Source organism: Arachis hypogaea, chromosome 9 (genome assembly GCF_003086295.3).
Source record: "Arachis hypogaea cultivar Tifrunner chromosome 9, arahy.Tifrunner.gnm2.J5K5, whole genome shotgun sequence".
Lineage (NCBI taxonomy): Eukaryota > Viridiplantae > Streptophyta > Magnoliopsida > Fabales > Fabaceae > Arachis > Arachis hypogaea.
In genome coordinates this window covers 118,045,073-118,063,553 of record NC_092044.1, presented here as the reverse complement: position 1 = coordinate 118,063,553, position 18,481 = coordinate 118,045,073, and the positions used below count along the sequence as shown (strand labels likewise).

The 18,481-nt window shown below is 31.6% G+C and overlaps 3 protein-coding genes across 3 annotated transcripts; all 3 read left to right on the top strand.

Annotated features, from left to right (window-relative positions):
* Window positions 1–3,003: 3,003 nt before the first annotated feature.
* LOC112712538 (F-box protein SKIP19) lies at window positions 3,004–5,711 on the top strand. The gene is made up of 2 exons (XM_025765450.3): window positions 3,004–3,707; window positions 4,788–5,711. Exons 1-2 carry the CDS (start codon window positions 3,379–3,381, stop codon window positions 5,368–5,370), a joined length of 912 nt encoding a protein of 303 aa, XP_025621235.1. The 5' UTR covers window positions 3,004–3,378; the 3' UTR covers window positions 5,371–5,711.
* Window positions 5,712–7,730: 2,019 nt separating this feature from the next.
* On the top strand, window positions 7,731–9,329 carry LOC112709616 (putative F-box/LRR-repeat protein 9). The gene is made up of 2 exons (XM_025761501.1): window positions 7,731–8,059; window positions 8,717–9,329. Exons 1-2 carry the CDS (start codon window positions 7,731–7,733, stop codon window positions 9,327–9,329), a joined length of 942 nt encoding a protein of 313 aa, XP_025617286.1.
* A 7,205-nt stretch (window positions 9,330–16,534) lies between these two features.
* Window positions 16,535–18,074, top strand: LOC112709615 (putative F-box/LRR-repeat protein 9). The gene is made up of 2 exons (XM_072203972.1): window positions 16,535–16,974; window positions 17,389–18,074. The coding sequence occupies exons 1-2, from the start codon at window positions 16,625–16,627 to the stop codon at window positions 17,927–17,929; spliced, it is 891 nt and encodes a 296-aa protein (XP_072060073.1). The 5' UTR covers window positions 16,535–16,624; the 3' UTR covers window positions 17,930–18,074.
* Window positions 18,075–18,481: the final 407 nt, after the last annotated feature.

Genomic DNA, 18,481 nt, shown 5'->3' with positions numbered 1-18,481 from the left:
AGTAAAGGAATAATAATTCTAGTTACATTAAAATCATAATTGATTTTAAAGGAGTAATTTTTAGGTGTTCTTGTTGTTAAGAAGTCTGTCCGAAGTATAGTTTATTGCAGAAGAAGAAAATGTCTTAATTTCTTTACAGATGAGTTATATGCTGGATTCCAAAAAATATTAGACGGGAGTGGGTATTTGCTCAAGTCAATAATAATTTGAAGAAGATAAAGTGAGAGTAACTTAAATGAGTATTAAATTTTTAGATATCCTTTACCTTGAACTAATGTTATCTTATATAAATTAAATAGAGACTAAGCGTTTTGGATATGCTTGATTAGCAAATCATAAGATACAATTGTTGTGAGAACCACAATGTGGTTACCTATTTCATTGAGTTGATGACGTGTGATGGAGTCATTATGTCGTTGTACTAAGTGTTATCAATTTATTATGTTTTTGAATTATGGACCGAGTTATAACTTGAACCGAGGTATAGGTTTCATTAGTCGAGTTATAGGCAATTGAGCAAAACTTATTTTTTGAGTAATAGGTGGTAGTTATCAAATAATACAGAATAAACTAGATTATAACGACCAAATTATAGGTATAACAATCAAGTTTATGTATTGGTTATTTATGAGTCATGAAAATTCTAACATTTTTCTGACCTAATATCCGAATTTTAACTTGTAGCTGCCAAATTATAGTGACCAAATTAAAAGAGCAATTATTTTTATGTTATTAGTATAGTATTTTTACTATACGAGTGGATTTTGATATATTGTCCATATTTGATATGAAGGGTTTAGATGTATAAGAGTAATTTATTTTTGTGGTTGATCAATTTATTATGTTATAACAAAATTTAGAGCTCAAATATTAAGTTTAAGTATATTTGGCTGATAATTATAATTGTTTTTATTGAGGTTGGCTGTTGTATAGCTCGTTCGTCGATTAGTAGCTACAAGTCTTTTGTCGGGATGAGATATATTTTGGCACTGAGAGAATAGGGGGTTGGCACCTACAAAAAGCACTTCGACGCTCAAGTTAGTGAGTGAATAATAAGCTTTATAAATTGCAATATATCAAAATGATTTTCTTACCCTTTCTCATATATTTGTAATGAAAAGTAATGGTTAAGTCTCCAAATAATTTTACTTTAAACGGAGAGTAATGGCACATTTGAGCGTTTTGATATTTTCTTTGATGTCTGTTATTGATAACCGATTTATAACGTATATAGCCGAGTCATAACGCGTAGCTGAGTTATAACGGCCATATCATATTCCCAAACTTGGTCTAGTGATATTTTGATGAAATAGGTTGAGATTTTATTGGTGAGTTATGACTCAGCATTTTGATTAGAGATATGGAACCCCCGGTTCATCTTGCTTTGTTAAAATTAATATGAAAATAAATATAAATGTTGAATGAATTGAATAGAGACTGATAGTTTTTCTTGAAAAAGAAAAAAAAAAGAAATAAGAAAAGACGTCTTGTCATTAAATGAGACGGTATCGTTCCAGTTTTTAAGGTGATTTAGTGCCGTTAGTTTTGAGAAAAACAACGGTTATGATTGAGAAGGTGAAACTGAACCGATTTTTATTAAAGTTTGGTACATGTATTTGGAATCCTAAAGGGTTTCATTAAAAAAACTTCAGTTTGGTTAAAACGATTTTGTAAGAGTGAGACTTAAGTAAAAGAGGTTAGTTTTCTTTCACTTTCAATTTTGATTTCATTCCCTCATCTTCTTCTTTTTGTTTTTCTGGGAATGATGAGGAAGAAAAAAGGGAAGAAAGTGTCAAAAGATGATGATGACGGCTTGTATAAATGGGTTGATGAGGATGTAAAAATTCGTGGGTCTCTTTTCATAGATAAAGATAGTATGAGTGAGATAGACATATCCAAAATTGTTAGGGCAAGGTCAGGGATTCAGGTTGAATTGCTGCCATGTAAGAGGTCTGAACATGTGTTTCATAAACAGAAAGATTTTGAATACTTTTCTACGTATAGTTGTGTGTTGGAAGAATTTATATTAATTAATAACGAATTTATATTAGTTAATTAGTGCCTTATCAAGTATGCATAAAATATTTATTAAGAATGTCCGATTTTCAATATAATTAACTTCTCACTAAATTAATAAGATAGATTTATACTGTCAATTATAATAATTCATTTTATCTATAATTTAGTTAGGCGGCTTTTTCATATATTACACTATTAATCAATATAAGTATTTATTATAATCATGATTTGAACAGCATTAAAACAGATACAAATAAACACAAGAGGTAATAATAAAGTTTTGGTTTTAGTTAACATATACTTTAATGATATAAGTTAACACTATTAATTAAAAAATTTATTATAAAATATGTATAATAAAAAATATAATTAAAATTAGTGTATTCAAATATATAATGAGAAGTTTAAATTTATAAAAAAAATTAGAAAAAAACTGATGAAGGGACTAATTTGGTGCACGACATTCAATTTTAGGGACTAAAATGAGTTATTTGATGCAAAGTAAGGGACCAATTTGATGCACATGTAACGATGACATAGTAGATGACATGTGGACAAATAGCATTGCGACACGTGGCATAATCTGACACGTGGCAAAATAGCACTATGACACGTGGCATACTCATCCACGTTAGCATGCCATGTGTCGTTGATCAACACGTCAGCATACCGTTACACGTGGACAAACCATGGAGTGACACGTGTCACCAAAGGTCCACGTCATCAAGCTACGTCATCGCGCCGTTAATGGAAAACGGGTCAGGGACTACTATGGTGCAATTTTCACAATTTCAGAAACGTAATTGGTAAAATTTAAATTTCAGAAACAATTTTGATGCACAGCGTCAATCTCAAGGACCACTATGGGGTTTTAGTCTGCCATATCATCTTTTCTTCTTTCCGAAAAGATAATCTGACGCAATCAATTTGAATTTTGAAATTGAAAATTTTAAATATAAAATGAAATCTCAATATTTTCATACCATAAGTCCGTTCTTTATCCTCATCGCTATTCAATGCCTCCTCTTTCGAAACCTAACCCGACCCGAGTTTCGCATCCGAAAGAAGAATGGAACCCTGTGTAACCTCCTCCATTGTCGCCTCTCTTTAAATCTCGGTGCGCTCTCTCCCCATACCTCCTATCCCACTCTGTTCAGGTAAACCTCCCCTTTGGCTCCTCCTCCTCCTTCAATGCATTGTTCATGATTTAGGGATCGGTCAAGCTTTCTAGGGTTAGGGTTCCATTGGAGACCATGAAAAAGACATAATTTATTAATCCATTAAGGCTATCAAGTTCTGTTCTTCTCTGCGGCCTGGGGGCAACACCAACACCAAAACCTATGAGCTTTGCAAATCGCCATGGACTACCGATCCATTCTTGCAAGGCCTGCCAAGAAAATAAACTGGTTGGATCTTCCGCATGACCTCACTTTGATGATCATTGGGAAACTTACCACATTTCAGATCTTAACCAGTGTTCAGTTCGTGTGCCGCATATGGCACCGCATCTGCATGGATCCGCTCATGTGGCGCACCATCAACATGTGCGATATTGGTGTGCACGATTCAGTGGACTATAAAGTGGGGGAGATGTGCCGTCATGCAATGGATCGTAGTTGTGGCCTGTTGGTAGACTTAACTATCGAGTACTTTGGCACCGATGATCTCCTCAAATATATAATTAATTCGTAAGTTCAAAGTTTTTCATTTCTATTTGTATCAAATTATTTTTTAGCATTTATTGGCATATGATTTTTAATGTGATGTTTGTATTGGTAATTATAATTGAATTCAGCTAGAGAGCCAACAGAGTATCTGTATAATGTGCACAATGGATTGTTTATTTTGCTTAACATGAATTAAAAAATGAACCATAAAATACTACTAATTTCTCAAATACAATACATCTATACTATCTAGAACAACTATATGGGTATTAGGATAATAAACATTTGATATCCCATTAAATCGAACATTTCTAAATTTCTATTGTACACATTGTACATGTACTTCATTGACTCTTATACTTCTTCATTATAATAAGGTCATCGATAATCTATAATTAAGTTGAGGAATTCAAGTTGAATTACAATTGTTAAAAATTGTTAAAAGCTTCATGAATTACAAAATTTATTATTAACTAAATAAGTGTACGTGACTAAGTGTGCATGAATAAAGAACAAGATATTGAAATTAAAGATTGTTCACACATGTTTGAACTTTGAAGTGTTATCATTATAAACAAGTCTTAATCTCATGACTAAGTGTTTCTTAATTATTAAGATAGTAATTAGAATTCATGCATATATAAAGGATAAAAAGTGCTATCTATTTACTACTCAGCTAATAAAATTAGTCATTGTATTTATATATAAATATACAAAAATATTATTTGTATACTAAAATCAGTCGTCAATGTATTTGTGTATAAATATGTGTGGTTTAATTTATTTTCAATGTGTATTTATATTTTAACATATATTTTATACAGGTGGCTGACTTTGGTGGCTAATTTTAATATACATATAGCATTATTCATAAATATATATGTTGTTTAATACATTTTTAATATGTATTTTGTATTTTAAATTTGTATTCTTAGTATGTTTATTGTTACTTCTCTAGAGAGTACGAATATGCATTACTGTTGTGTGTTGTTTCTCTTCCCAGTATATTATTATGATTATGGTGTTTTGTTATTGAGTTGTCTGAATAAGTGATTTAGACAAATTAATTGTGGATTTAAGTGTGTATGATGATTTTAACAGGGGATGTCATAAATTGCGACATTTGCGACTTGTTAAATGCTATCGAATTTCAGACAAAGGATTATGTGAGATGGCTAAAAAACTTCCATTGTTGGAGGAACTTGATATTACCCCTTGTTTCGATGTATCTAGTATTGCTTTAGAAGCAATTGGTCGAGGTTGTCCTCTTCTGAAATCATTCAAATTTAACAATGGTTGTATTTGTGACGGTAACGGACAAGCATTTGCTATTGCACAAAATATGTCCAACTTACACCATCTCCAACTTATTGGAAACTCCCTCAACAACAGTGGCTTGAGCGCCATTCTTGATGGTTGTTCTCATCTTAAATCTCTGGATTTACGCGAGTGTTACCATGTTGAGTTGGAGGGGATATTGAGGACAAAATGTGACGAACAATTAAAAGATTTGAGAGATCCAGATACACCCCTTGACTTTCAATTATTGGGACGATGCTATGACACCACAGACCATGATGCATTATATGAGTATCTACACGAGAAGAGGGTTAAAAAACAAGAAGCTGAGAGAGCCGAGAAAGAAAAAAGATATACACAGAGGCAGAAATTTTGGATGAAGTAAATTGGGAGGAAATATATGCTATATGGGAATGTATTAAAAAATCAAGATTACCGTATAAAGGATTAATTATAGGATCAAGTAGGGAAAAGAAGAATAATGCTAAAATCAAATGGAAGAAGAAACATAGAAAAAAGAAATGCAAAATTAATAACCGAAAAAGCATATATTATGAAATGGAAGATACACATGAATTATTTCAGTCTAATGTTTTTTTTCTTTAAATTATAATTTTTTATATAGATATGTTTATTTTATTGGTTTAATTTCGTCTCTAGTCAAAAATAAAGAATTGTTTTAAGTTCTTAAATAATATAAGTTTGTTGAGACATTTATTATTATTATTATTATACAGTCTTCATAATTTTTCTCAACCTCTTCTATCCCCAAAATCCCCACTTACATGTTTCTCTTTCTATGTAATATGTTACAACTTTGGATTAAGGTACGCAACCACAATAAATAACTTAAATCAGGCAATATAGTTTATTCAAAATCTTCGCCCACCATTTTTCTTGATACCTTGAAATCCTTCGTCAAGTGACAAATATGGAACAATCTGGTTGCAATTTACAAAAAAATGACAATTACGCTTATGTCATTTGGTTTTTCTTATATTGCCAACATTGCCAAGGTGATAAAAAACTTCTGATTAGCATCTTTGAGTCAATCATTAGCACTATTAAGATATACATAACAACATTTTAATCAGTGTTTTAATTGTTAGGTGTCACTTCTATATTTGTCCATCATTTTAAAGCCACTCATAGCCACCCCTCACTTAACTACCACATATAGTTGTGATGTTGTTATATAAACTATTTTTTCACACCTTATATATATATATATAAAAGATAACTTTTAATTTTATTTTAAATTCTTAAAATAAAAATATACAAAAAGAACAACGTAAATATAACATTTTTCAAAATTGTGTGACAATGGAAGTATTTCTTTTTTTTTAAAGGTAAAAATATTTTATTGAATTGAAATTAAATCAATTACAATAAAATGATGTTGTCTGAAACATTGAGAGATTATCCCAAAAGAACTAATTAGAGCTTCTTTACCGACATAGAAGAAAAAACTTAGGAAGAAGAAGAAAAAAGAAAAAGTTTAAGAAGAGAAATGAGTATGAAAATTGAGAGACCATATTCGTTAGCAAGTTTAAGCGCCTAAGACCAAAATTTTTCAGGAGACTTTCTTTGGCTCTCAAAAATAAGTGTGTTTCGGTAACACTATATCTGCTAAAACAAATATGCAAGTTTTTGGTTGTACTGTTTCAGGGTTAAAGACTTAAAGTGAGTTGTCACTAATGGTTGATTCCAAGCCTTCTGTGATCAATTAGTTGGTGTAAAATAATAATAGAAATATGGTAATTATTTGAGTAAAAACAAATAATTCTAATTACATTAAAGTCATAATTGATTTTTAAAAGAGTAATGATCAAAAGGATTATCAGTAATATAAGTATATGACGAACACTGATACATAATACGTAGACATATAATTATAATATTTTAATATTTTAATATTTTATTAATATTAAAATATAAATTAATTTTTAAATTTTTTAATTATTAAAAAATATTTAAAATATTTTTTATATAAATAAATAATAATATATACTATTTTTAAATTCATTTTAATAATAATGTTAGATACGCTAATACGTCACAGTGTTTAGGAGTATCTAAATGTGTTTTTATTAAGACATGGTTGACACAGAAGACACTCACGCATTACAGATAAAAATCGATGATGGTACATTTTTACGAAGGTTTATATTTATTGTTATATTATTTTTAATTTTGTAATTAAATTATTTTTGTGTAAAAAATATTAGAGTTAACATAGTATTTTTTTTCAATTTATACATTTAAAAATCTAATTAGGTTCTTAATTACAGATATTCTTAATTTTAAAAAAATTATGTTAATTCTAATATTTTTTACAGTAAAAATCTATTTTTTTTAAAGTTAGGAGTGAAATTTAAATCTGCGATCTCAAGGTGAGTATGGAAAAACTATGTCATTTGAATTATAACTCGTTGACAAAGTAAAAAATCTACTTCCAAAATTAAAATAAACTGAAAAAAAATAAACATATTATTTTTGTTTATTCTAACTATTTTTTTATGTATTCAGTCTAAATATTATTGTGGATGAAGGCATCAGTTAGAACTTGAGGCGCACGTAAAACGGTTCGGGAGAAAGAAAAACAAATTAATTAGCAAATATAAATCGCGCGATATATAAGTGGGGGGCAACATCAACACCAACACCAAAATCTATTCCTAAAAAATCACAACTAACTCAAACCCTAATTCCTCATTTGCCTACCTGTGAACTTTCCAAATCACAATGGACCACCGATCCATTAATGCAGGGCCTGCGAAGCAATTAAATTGGTTGGATCTTCCGAACGACCTCACTTTGATGATCATTGAGAAACTTACCACATTTCAGATCTTAACCAGCGTTCAGTTTGTGTGTCGCAAATGGTGGCGCATCTGCATGGATCCGCTCATGTGGCGCACCATCAACATGTGCAATATTGGGATTCGCAATTCGGTAGACTATAAATTGGAGAAGATGTGCCGCCATGCAATTGATCGTAGTTGTGGCCAGTTGGTAGACATAAGTATCGAATACTTTGGTACCGATGATCTCCTCAAATATATAATTGACTCGTAAGTTTAAAGTTTCACATTTTTATTTGTATAAAATTACTTTTTAACATTTATTGGCATATGATTTTTAATGTGATGTTTGTATTGATAATTATAATAAGATCATCGATAATTTATAATTAAGTTGAAGAATTCAACTTGAATTACAATTGTTAAAAATTGTTAAAAGTTTCATGAATTACAAACTTTATTATTAAAGATTGTTCACGAGTCTTAATCTCATGAGGGTCACCTTTTTATCTTGTTGCAGTGTCAGTCTTATTATCCCCACTTTTATATTTTTTGCCTAGTAAGATATTAATTAGAATTCATGCATATATAAAAGATAAAAATTGTTATTTGTAAATTAAAATTAACAATTAAAATCAGTGTAATTTATTTTTAGTGTGTAGTTTGTATTTTAATATATATTTTATTCTAGTAATTAATTTGGTTATATACATAATATGGTTGTTAAAAAATAGCATCTTTAGTGTTACTTCTCTAAGTGAAGTTCAAATGTTAATAGAGAGTACCAACATGAATTATTGTTGTGTTTTGTTTCTCTTGCTGGTTGTTATGATTATGGTGTATTGTTGTTGAGTTGTCTGAATAAGTAACTTAGACAAATTATTTATGGATTTAAAAATTAACCGTTTGTATGGTAATTTTTAACAGAGGATGTCATAAATTGCAACGCCTGCGACTTGTTCAATGCTTCCATGGAATTTCAGACAAAGGATTATGTGAGATGGCTGAAAAGCTTCCATTGTTGGAAGAACTTGATATTACCCTTTGTCTCGAAGTATCTAGTATTGCTTTAGAAGCAATTGGCCGACGTTGTCCTCTTCTGAAATCATTCAAGTATAACAACAATGCTGGCGGTAATAAAGAAGCATTTGTTATTGCACAAAATATGTCAAACTTACGCCACCTCCAACTTTTTAAAAACTACCTCGACAATAGTGGCTTGAGCGCCATTCTTGATGGTTGTCCTCATCTTGAATCTTTGGATTTACGCCTATGTTGTCATGTCAAGTTGGAGGGGAAATTGAGGACAAGATGTGATGAACAATTAAAAGATTTGAGGGATCCAGATGCACCTTGTGATGACTTTCAATTTTGGGGACTTTGCTTTGAAACCGCATACGATGATGAAGTATTTGACTATGAAAATGAGAAGCGGGCTCAAAAACAAGAAGCTCAAAAACGAGAAGCAAGAAGAATTAATTCAGGATCAAGTACGGGAAAGAAGAATAATGTTAAATCCAAAAGCAAGAAGAAACGTTGAAGAAAAAAAATGCAGAATTAATGACGAAAAAACATATATTATGAAATGGAAGATGCACATGAATTATTGCAGTCTAGTATTTTCTTTTTTAAAATTATAATTTTCTATATAGGTCGTGTTTATTTTATTTGTTTGATTTCATCTCTCGTCAGAAATAAATAATTGTTTGAAGTTTTTGAATAATATAACTGTTTGGAGAATTACGTTTGAATTTCTTTGTATGGTAACGTCTGATGTGAGGTCTGGATACTTTTGTATGCATTCAGCGTTCGACTTGCTAGAGTTTCGATTTTTAATAGAGTAGAACGTGTATATACTTTATGGGTGTCGATGTATTTATAGTAGAGTAGATAACAATTGCTAGAGTAGTTCCATCTTCACTAAAGGATAACCATTTTCTTTATTTTGGGAATTTGTTAAGATTTATCTTTTAAAGAAGATAGAGATAGTTAGAAAAATTTGGAAAGACAATTACTTTCTTAAATAAGCACAAACTGCCCATTTTCTTTGGAAATTATCTCATTTCATCGTGTCCAACCTCTTTAAAGAGGTCGGATATGAACAATAAATTTGCTGGAATAATATTATACGGTCTTCAAAAGGACAATTTCAGAGTTCCAAGTCTATAAAAATATAGGAATAAATAAATGAATATAAAATTAAAATGGATCGAAATGAAAAACACAGTGAGTGATTGGCTTGGTAAAGTCTCGAGAAAGAACTAGGGTTCCACCTCTGAATGAATGAACCTGTTTTGGACTGTCTTTCTCAATCTTCGTTAACCTCCTCTCTCCCCAAAAATCACCACATACACATTTCTCCTTCACCTGTAACATATTGTAACTTTGGTTAAGGTTTCCAACTGTAACAGACAACTTAAACTTCATGCAATGTAGTTGATTCGCTTCATATTCGCAATGTTTGCCACCCTTCAAAACCTTATGATTACCCCACCATATCTTGAACATCTGGATTAGTCATAAACACGATTAAGATATAACTTAACATTTTGATTAGTGTTTTAAGTTCTAACTGTCAGGCATCACTCCCATATTTGTCAGTCAACTTGAAGTTATCAATAGCCACCTATAATCACCATTCACTTGGTTATCATAGTTTGCGACCAAGTTATATATATATATATATATATATATATATATATATATATATATATATATATATATATATATATATATATATATATCTTTTATAGAAAAAATTTTTTTTCACTATTCTAATTTTTCAAAATTTTGTTTGAAATAAAAAGCTCAACACAACAAGGTGGAGCATAAACGTCTCGACAGAAATAAGCATCGAACGTCTCAACAGAAATAATAAGTACAATTTATTTGATTTGAGTTGACTTAAACGGTAGTTAATCTTTTAAACTTTTTCATATATATAAGATAATTTTTTGTATTTTTTAAATTTTATTTTTAAATACTAAATAAAAATATACAAAAAAACATAAATATAACATTTTTCAAAATTGTATGACAATAGAAGTATTTTTTAAAGTTGATTGGTGAATGATATATATATATATATATATATATATATATATATATATATATATAATGGTATATTTCTCAACATATATATCTATATATTATATATATTAGTATTTGTAAATATATTCTATTTTTTCTTGTAACATTTTAATAAATTGAATTCATGTGCCACAAATTTCTGTTTTTTTTTTGTGATTGAAATAAATTAAACAAAGAAAAACAAAACAAACAAAACAAGGAACTGCTTAAATAGAGGAGCAGTCCCGTTTAAGACTACTTTTAAACTCTTCCCAAGGTGAAAGAAGCTCCACATGCGAAAGTTGTAACTTCATCGCCATCTTTGCTATAGTATCTGCCACCGTATTTGTATCTCATAATCAAACGAAAGTCAACACGCCAATTCCAATGCATGATATCTCTTATTTTGAGCACCAATGGATCAATAAACCCAAAACCATCTTGAGTAACAAGATTAAATGCTTCCACACAATCCGTCTCACAAATAACATCTCGTTGACCCACATCCCAAGCTAAGAAATATCCTCTCCAAATAGCAAACAATTCTCCTTGAAGAATACTATTACTCTCAATCATTCCAAAACACCCCTTTGCCAACTCCCATTACAATCTCTAATAACACAAGTAAAACCAACACTATCACCCGAACCAAAATAACTAGCATCACAATTAATCTTAAAAGTACCAATGGATGGGGGATTCGAAAAACCATTTAGAGTAGAGGGAAGGGACATACGTTGTAATTCAAAAATATTCCTAAGCTCCTTTTCTGAAGTTAATGCCAGACAAATCACTTTTTTCGGAGGCCAAGTTTCATGGGGATTAAATATGTCATTATTCCTTGCTCGCCATACCCACCAAAGTCCCGAAAAGAACTTGAACGGATGCTCTCTGCTATGATACAAGAACCAGTTCTTCAAATCCAAAGGATGACAAGAAATATCCAACCTATGCCAGACAACCTGAGCTTTTGGACAATCCCAAATACAATGTAAAACCGATTCCTGGCTAGAAAGACATCTTGGACACCTATCCGATGACGACATCCCTCTTCTAAAGCGAAAACTTGCAGTAGGAAGAGCCTCCTTAAGACACAACCAAGCCAAAAACTTATGCTTTTTCGGAACAAGCTGACGCCAAAGCCAAAGCCAATTCTCCCGCTCCTCCCAACCAAACAGTTGCTTACACAATCACAAGTAACCATTGCGTGAGTTATAGACTTTGACAGCAGACCCACTCCAATACCAACACACTTCCGGACCTGCTTGTTCATCTGGATTGTAAGAGAGAATATTACCTTTCAGATTTTGAGATAAAGGAGAATAAAGAGTATCCAAATGCCACCTACCAACCGACCAAATATCTTGTATCCGGAGATTCGAATCAGAAATGTGAACATAATCCATCTCATTAGATAACCGTCCTTCTCTCCTCCAGTTAGAAAACAAAAAATTCTGGTTCAAATCTCCAATACACCAAGCAAACCCATCCTTCAACACTTCCCAAGTCTTGCAAAGATACCTACAAATGGGAGAGTCCTTGTTCTTAGGATAACTAAAACAGTCATATAGAGATGATCGGTACTTGGCATCCAACAATTGGACCCATAGCTTGTTTGGCTGCTAGAAAAAAAGTCCAAACTAGCTTCCCAAGAAGAGCAATATTTACACAATAAGGATCTCTAATCCCCAAACCTCCATATTTTTTTGGAGTAACTAGTACCTTCCAACTAACAAGATTCAATCCTCTTCCATCAACTTGTCCTTTCCGAAGAAAATTTCTCATCATAGACTCCAATTTACTAATGATTCCTTTGGGAAAAATAGAGACCTGCATCTGGTACGTGGGAATAGCGGCGGTAACAGAATTAACCAAGCAGAGTCTACCAGCCCGATTGAGTAAACTTCCTTTCCAGCTTGCTAGCCTACTCCGAACCTTATCCAGGACACCATTGAAAACTGAACGAGTCACCCTAGAATGGCTAAGGGTAACTCCAAGATACTTGCCCAAGTCCTGGACAAATCTGATAGAGGATACCCCAGTGAAAATCTCTTTCCTTGTTGCAGAGACATTTTTAGAGCAAAGCGCTTTAGACTTCTCCACATTAATCTTCATCCCAGATGCTTTGCAAAAAGTCTCTAAAACTAACATCACATTTTGCACTTGTCTCTTTGTAGCTTTACAGAATAGAAGCAAGTCATTCGCAAACATTAAGTGGGATATTCTTGGTCCCCCTCTAGAAATAGCAACCGGCTCCCACAAGCCCAAATCAACCTGATGACTAATAAAGCATGCCAATCGCTCCATACACAACACAAAAAGATAGGGTGACATAGGGTCTCCTTGTCTAAGACCTCGACTAGGAGTAAAGCCATTCAGACGACTCTCATTCCAAAGAATAGATAATGAAGAAGCAGTGACACAATTCATAATCAAATTAAGTGTAGGAATAGGAAAACCAAAACTCTTAAGGGTATGAGCTAAAAACCTCCAGTCAACTCTGTCATAAGCCTTCTCCAGATCAATCTTAAAGGCCAGTGTGCCTTTCTTTGATTTAGTCTTCTTCATAAAGTGGAGGACTTCTTGAGCAATAATGATGTTGTCAGGAGTTCCTCGTCCCGGAATAAATCCTCCTTGAAGCGGGCCAACAATATCCGCAAGATGAGGACGAAGCCTATTAACAAGGACTTTCGTGATGATCTTGTAAACTACATTGCAAAGACTAATCGGCCTGAAATCTTTCATAGATACCGGTGATTCAACCTTTGGAATGAGAACCAGTAAAGTCTCCAACATTCTCGGATCAAGAGTAACACCGGAGAATGCCTGCTTAACCATCTTCCAAACATCAAGACCAATGATCTCCCAATATTCTTTGAAGAAGAAAGCTTGAAATCCATCAGGACCCGGAGCTTTAAAAGAGTTCATGTGAAAAACAGCTGTTCTGACTTCCTCCATAGTAACTGGTGCCGTAAGATTATTGCAAGCTTCCTCATTTAGAGAAGGAAGAGGCACATCACCAAGGCAACCCAAATCAACATCATCCAAATGACAGAATAAGCTTTTATAGAAAGACTCTGTTTCTTAACTCAGAACCTCTGGATCAGTTTCCCACACTCCATCCTTGAGAAAAAGGCCATGAATCTTATTATGCTTCCTTCGCGCAAGAGTTTGAATATGAAAGAATCTTGTATTCCTATCCCCGAACCTAACCCACTGCTCTCTAGACTTTTGGAACCATAAGAGCTCTTCTTGCACTAGAGTATTATTATAATCATCAAGCAACTGTTGCTCTTTCTGACGCAAATAAATATTATCCACCACTTCCAAACGCTTTTGTAAATAATTAATCTGGTGCTCTAATTCAGATTTCTTAACAAAAATATTACCAAATACCTTCGAGTTAAACTCTAGTGAATTCTTCTGTACTTCTGAAAGCTTGCCATGAATCCCTCTATTACCAGACCACCATGACTGGTTCACAATATCCCTATACCCAGGATGAGTAGCCCAAGCAGCAACAAATCGGAAAAGTCGATTCCCTTTAGGCTGAGGACGACCTATACAACGCACCAGAATAGGGCAATGATCAGACTGAAGCTTATTTAAAACTTCTGCATAAGCCTCTGGAAAGATAGATAACCAACTATTATTTATACAGACTCGATCAAGCTTTTTTGCCACGTCAACATAATTTTTCACCCTCCTGTACCAAGAAAATTGCCTCCCAATAGTCTTCAGATCAAACAAACCACTATCCCCTGATGAAGTAGCAAACATGTCTGCTCGTTGATGAGAAAATTGACAGCCTTTAGATTCATGAGAAAATTTGACTTCATTAAAATCACCAAGAACAATCCAAAGTCCTTGAAAAACCATGGATTGTGCAACAAGATAATCCCAAAGGAGAACCCTTTTCTTAAATTGAGGACTGCCATAAATGCCACTACACCTCCAAATTAAATTATTAAAGTGAACCTCAACAGTAACACCCTGGTCAAAAGCATTAATGAACTTACAACAAACACCCTTCATAGAGGATAGAAACCAAATACCTCCCTTATGCCCCTCTGCTTCTACTATACCAACAGAGTGATACCCCAACATTTCCCAAAATAATTTTAAATGCTGAAAAGGTGAGTGAGTTTCAACCACAATAAAGAAAACAGGTCTAAATTTCCTAACAAATTCCTTACAATGCACCCGGGCTAACTTATTAGAAGCACCCCTAATATTCCAAATAATCATATTTAAACTATCCATAAATAATAAGGACAGAATAAATAAGAACATAAACTCTAAACAGAATCACCAAGAAGTTACAACATAAAGTTCTTTATAAGAAGAATATTTTTATCATTTTTTTACGTACTTTTAAATTATTTATTTCAAATTATTGTCAATGAAAAATTTTACGTGATAAAAATTTGTTATTTATGCCTAAATTTAAACTAATTAACATTAGTCAATTCTTTTTCTATACTAAAATTGTCAGTCTTTAATAATTTGTATCTTTAATTATTTAAAAATTAACAATTTGTATCTTCAATTATTCAAAAAATTTTATATATAAAATAAAAAATAAACATTAATTTTTATATTTTATATTGTCAATCAATGTATTAAAATTAAACTTTAGAAAGTAAAGGGTAAATTGGTACCTCTCATATATTATTATACATATAATGTGTTTATTTGAAATATTTTTCATGCATGACATTAAATAATTATATAATTACTCAATCCAAATTATAGTAAATTTGGATAAAAATATATTATTTTTTTGAATTAAGAGTCTAATAATAAGGTAGAATATCTGAGAAATAATATACACGTACGAGTTGAAGTATAAAATACCTCAAATGAGAATTATCGTGTGTGGCTTCATTCTTTTAATTTTCGCATAAATCTCTTAAAATTTTGTTAATATTTTTTCGCATATGTTTTCATTCATTTTGAAAATATAAATCTGAAAAAATATTTTGTGATTAACTTTTTGTATTCTTTATGTATTCTTAATTTCTTATTATAATTAATCATCATCAATATTAAACTAATAAAAAAATAATCTAAGTAACAAAGTCAAAAGCAAGTAAATCAAAAACAATATATTTTTAGTAAAAAAGAATGATTACTGTTATTATCATTATACCTCTTTTTTGTCTTTTTTTCTTTGAGTGTTGAAAATTTTAAATTTAATGTGAAATAATTGAATGAGAGCTTTTAAATTTATTATTCGTGGATAACTTTTATTTTTAATTTATATTAGGCTAAAAAACAGTCTATTGTACACCTTGTACACATTATACAAATATCTCATCGACTCCGTCTAAGTTGAACTAAATCCATTTCAAATATTTTATTTGAGATTTTCTTCAATTATGAACTATATTGTCTAACAACCTAGGTTTATTTTAAATTTAGTGGTGAGACTATATTAAAAAAAAAAATCAATTTAAACATTTAAGCTAGTATCCCACAAGATACTATTAATTGTTATTAGTTTTATTTTGGCGTCTGTTGTCTAGAATTAGAACACGGTAATTTATGCACTCGTCTATCTGTTATATCTATATTTAGGCTTGAGTCAAACGCAAAGAGATTCAGTATTAAGAAAAAAAAAGAAAAAGAAAAAAGAAATTAATTAGCAAAATACTAATCGCGTAGATATATAATTGGGGCTTGGAGGCAATATCAATACCAACACCAAAATCTATTCCTAAAAATCACAACTAACTCAAACCCTAATTCCTCATTTGCCTACCTATGAACTTTGTAAATCGCAATGGACGTCAGATCCAATATTGCAAGGCTGCGAAGAAATTAAACTTGTTGCATCTTCCGGACGACCTCACTGTAATGATCATTGGGAAACTTACCGCAATCGAGATCTTAACCAGTGCTCAGTTCGTGTGCCGTAGATGGCGGAGAATCTGCATGGATCCGCTCATGTGGCAAACCGTCAATATGTGCGACATTCGGATTCGCAATGCAGTGGAATATAAATTGGTGGAGAAGATGTGCCGCCATGCAATTGATCGTAGCTGTGGCCAGTTAGAAGACATAAGTATCAAGTATTTTGGCACCGATGATCTCCTCAAATACATAATTGACTCGTAAGTTCAAGATTTTTCATTTTTCATTGTATGAAATTTCTTTTAACATTTATTGGCATATAATTTTTATTGGTAATTATGCTAAGCTCATCAATAATTTATAATCGAGTTGAAGAATTGAAGTTGAATTATAATTGTTAAAAATTGTTAGAAGCTCTATGAATTCAACATTTATTATTAATTAGACAAGTGTATGTACGTATGATTAAACATAACCGAGTAACTGCATGGATGAAGAACAAGATATATATTGAAATTAAAGGATTTTCACACATGATTGAAGAAGTGTCATAATTATTATAAACAAGTTTTAATCTCATGAAGAAGACACGTTATTTTTGTTGCAGTGTCAATTTTACACCACACTTATTATATGTTGCTTAACCATTAAGTTTGTATGGTGATTTCTAATAGGGGATGTCATAAATTGCGACGTCTGCGACTTGTTCAATGCTTGAATCAAATTTCAGACAAAGGATTATATAAGATGGCTGAAAAGCTTCCATTGTTGGAGGAACTTGAAATTACCCTTTGTCTCAATGTATCTGGTATTGCTTTAGAGGCAATTGGTCGAGGTTGTCCTCTTCTAAAATCATTGAAGTTTAACTACAATCGTAACAATACTGGGGAAGAATTTGCTATTGCGCAAAATATGTCCAACTTGCGTCATCTCCAACTTGTTCCAAGCAGCTTCAATAATAGTGGCTCGAGAGCCATTCTTAATGGTTGTCCTCATCTTGAATATCTGGATTTACACGAATGTGACATAGTCGAGGTGGAGGGGATATTGAAGACAAGAAGTGATGCACAATTAGTGACACCAATACCAAAACCTACTTCAAAATTTACATCGAACTCAAACTATATTCTTTCTACTTTATTATTCTCATTCTTATTATTATTCTTATTATTATTAGGTAAAAACTCAAGTGAACTCGACTTCACATTAAGTTAATACCTTAGAGTCGTTAGATGAAAATTTAGTCAAATCAGTCAGATCATCTAACGACTCTTAGATATAACTTTACTTGAAGTCGACTGCACCTGAATTTCCACCTTAATTGTTTTTTATACAAGTTTTAAGTTTCTGTAAAATATAGGTTTAATCAAGTCTATATTCTTATTTGACTTCTGATTGTGGACATAATAAGATTTAGTTTGAAGTTGATTCAAAAACTGTTTTAGACCTCTATTACAATAGTATTAGTGATTTTTATTTTTCAGCACCTCTAAGTTGAGACATAGCCACTCTACTCTTTATGTTGTTTATGTGTCTATTCCTGTTGTAGTTTTCTTGCACAAAAAAAATTAAATAATCATGTCCAAGAGTTACAAACAATAAGAAAAATGATATATTCATAAATAAGTTCATGTGCCACAAATTTTCTGTTTCAGAACCCGTCAACAAATTGGTTAAAAGGTAAAACACGCCAGCAAAATTCGTTCCTTTAATGAAATTTCAAACAAATTAAATGATGTTACTATATTTATTTGGAATCTACATAGA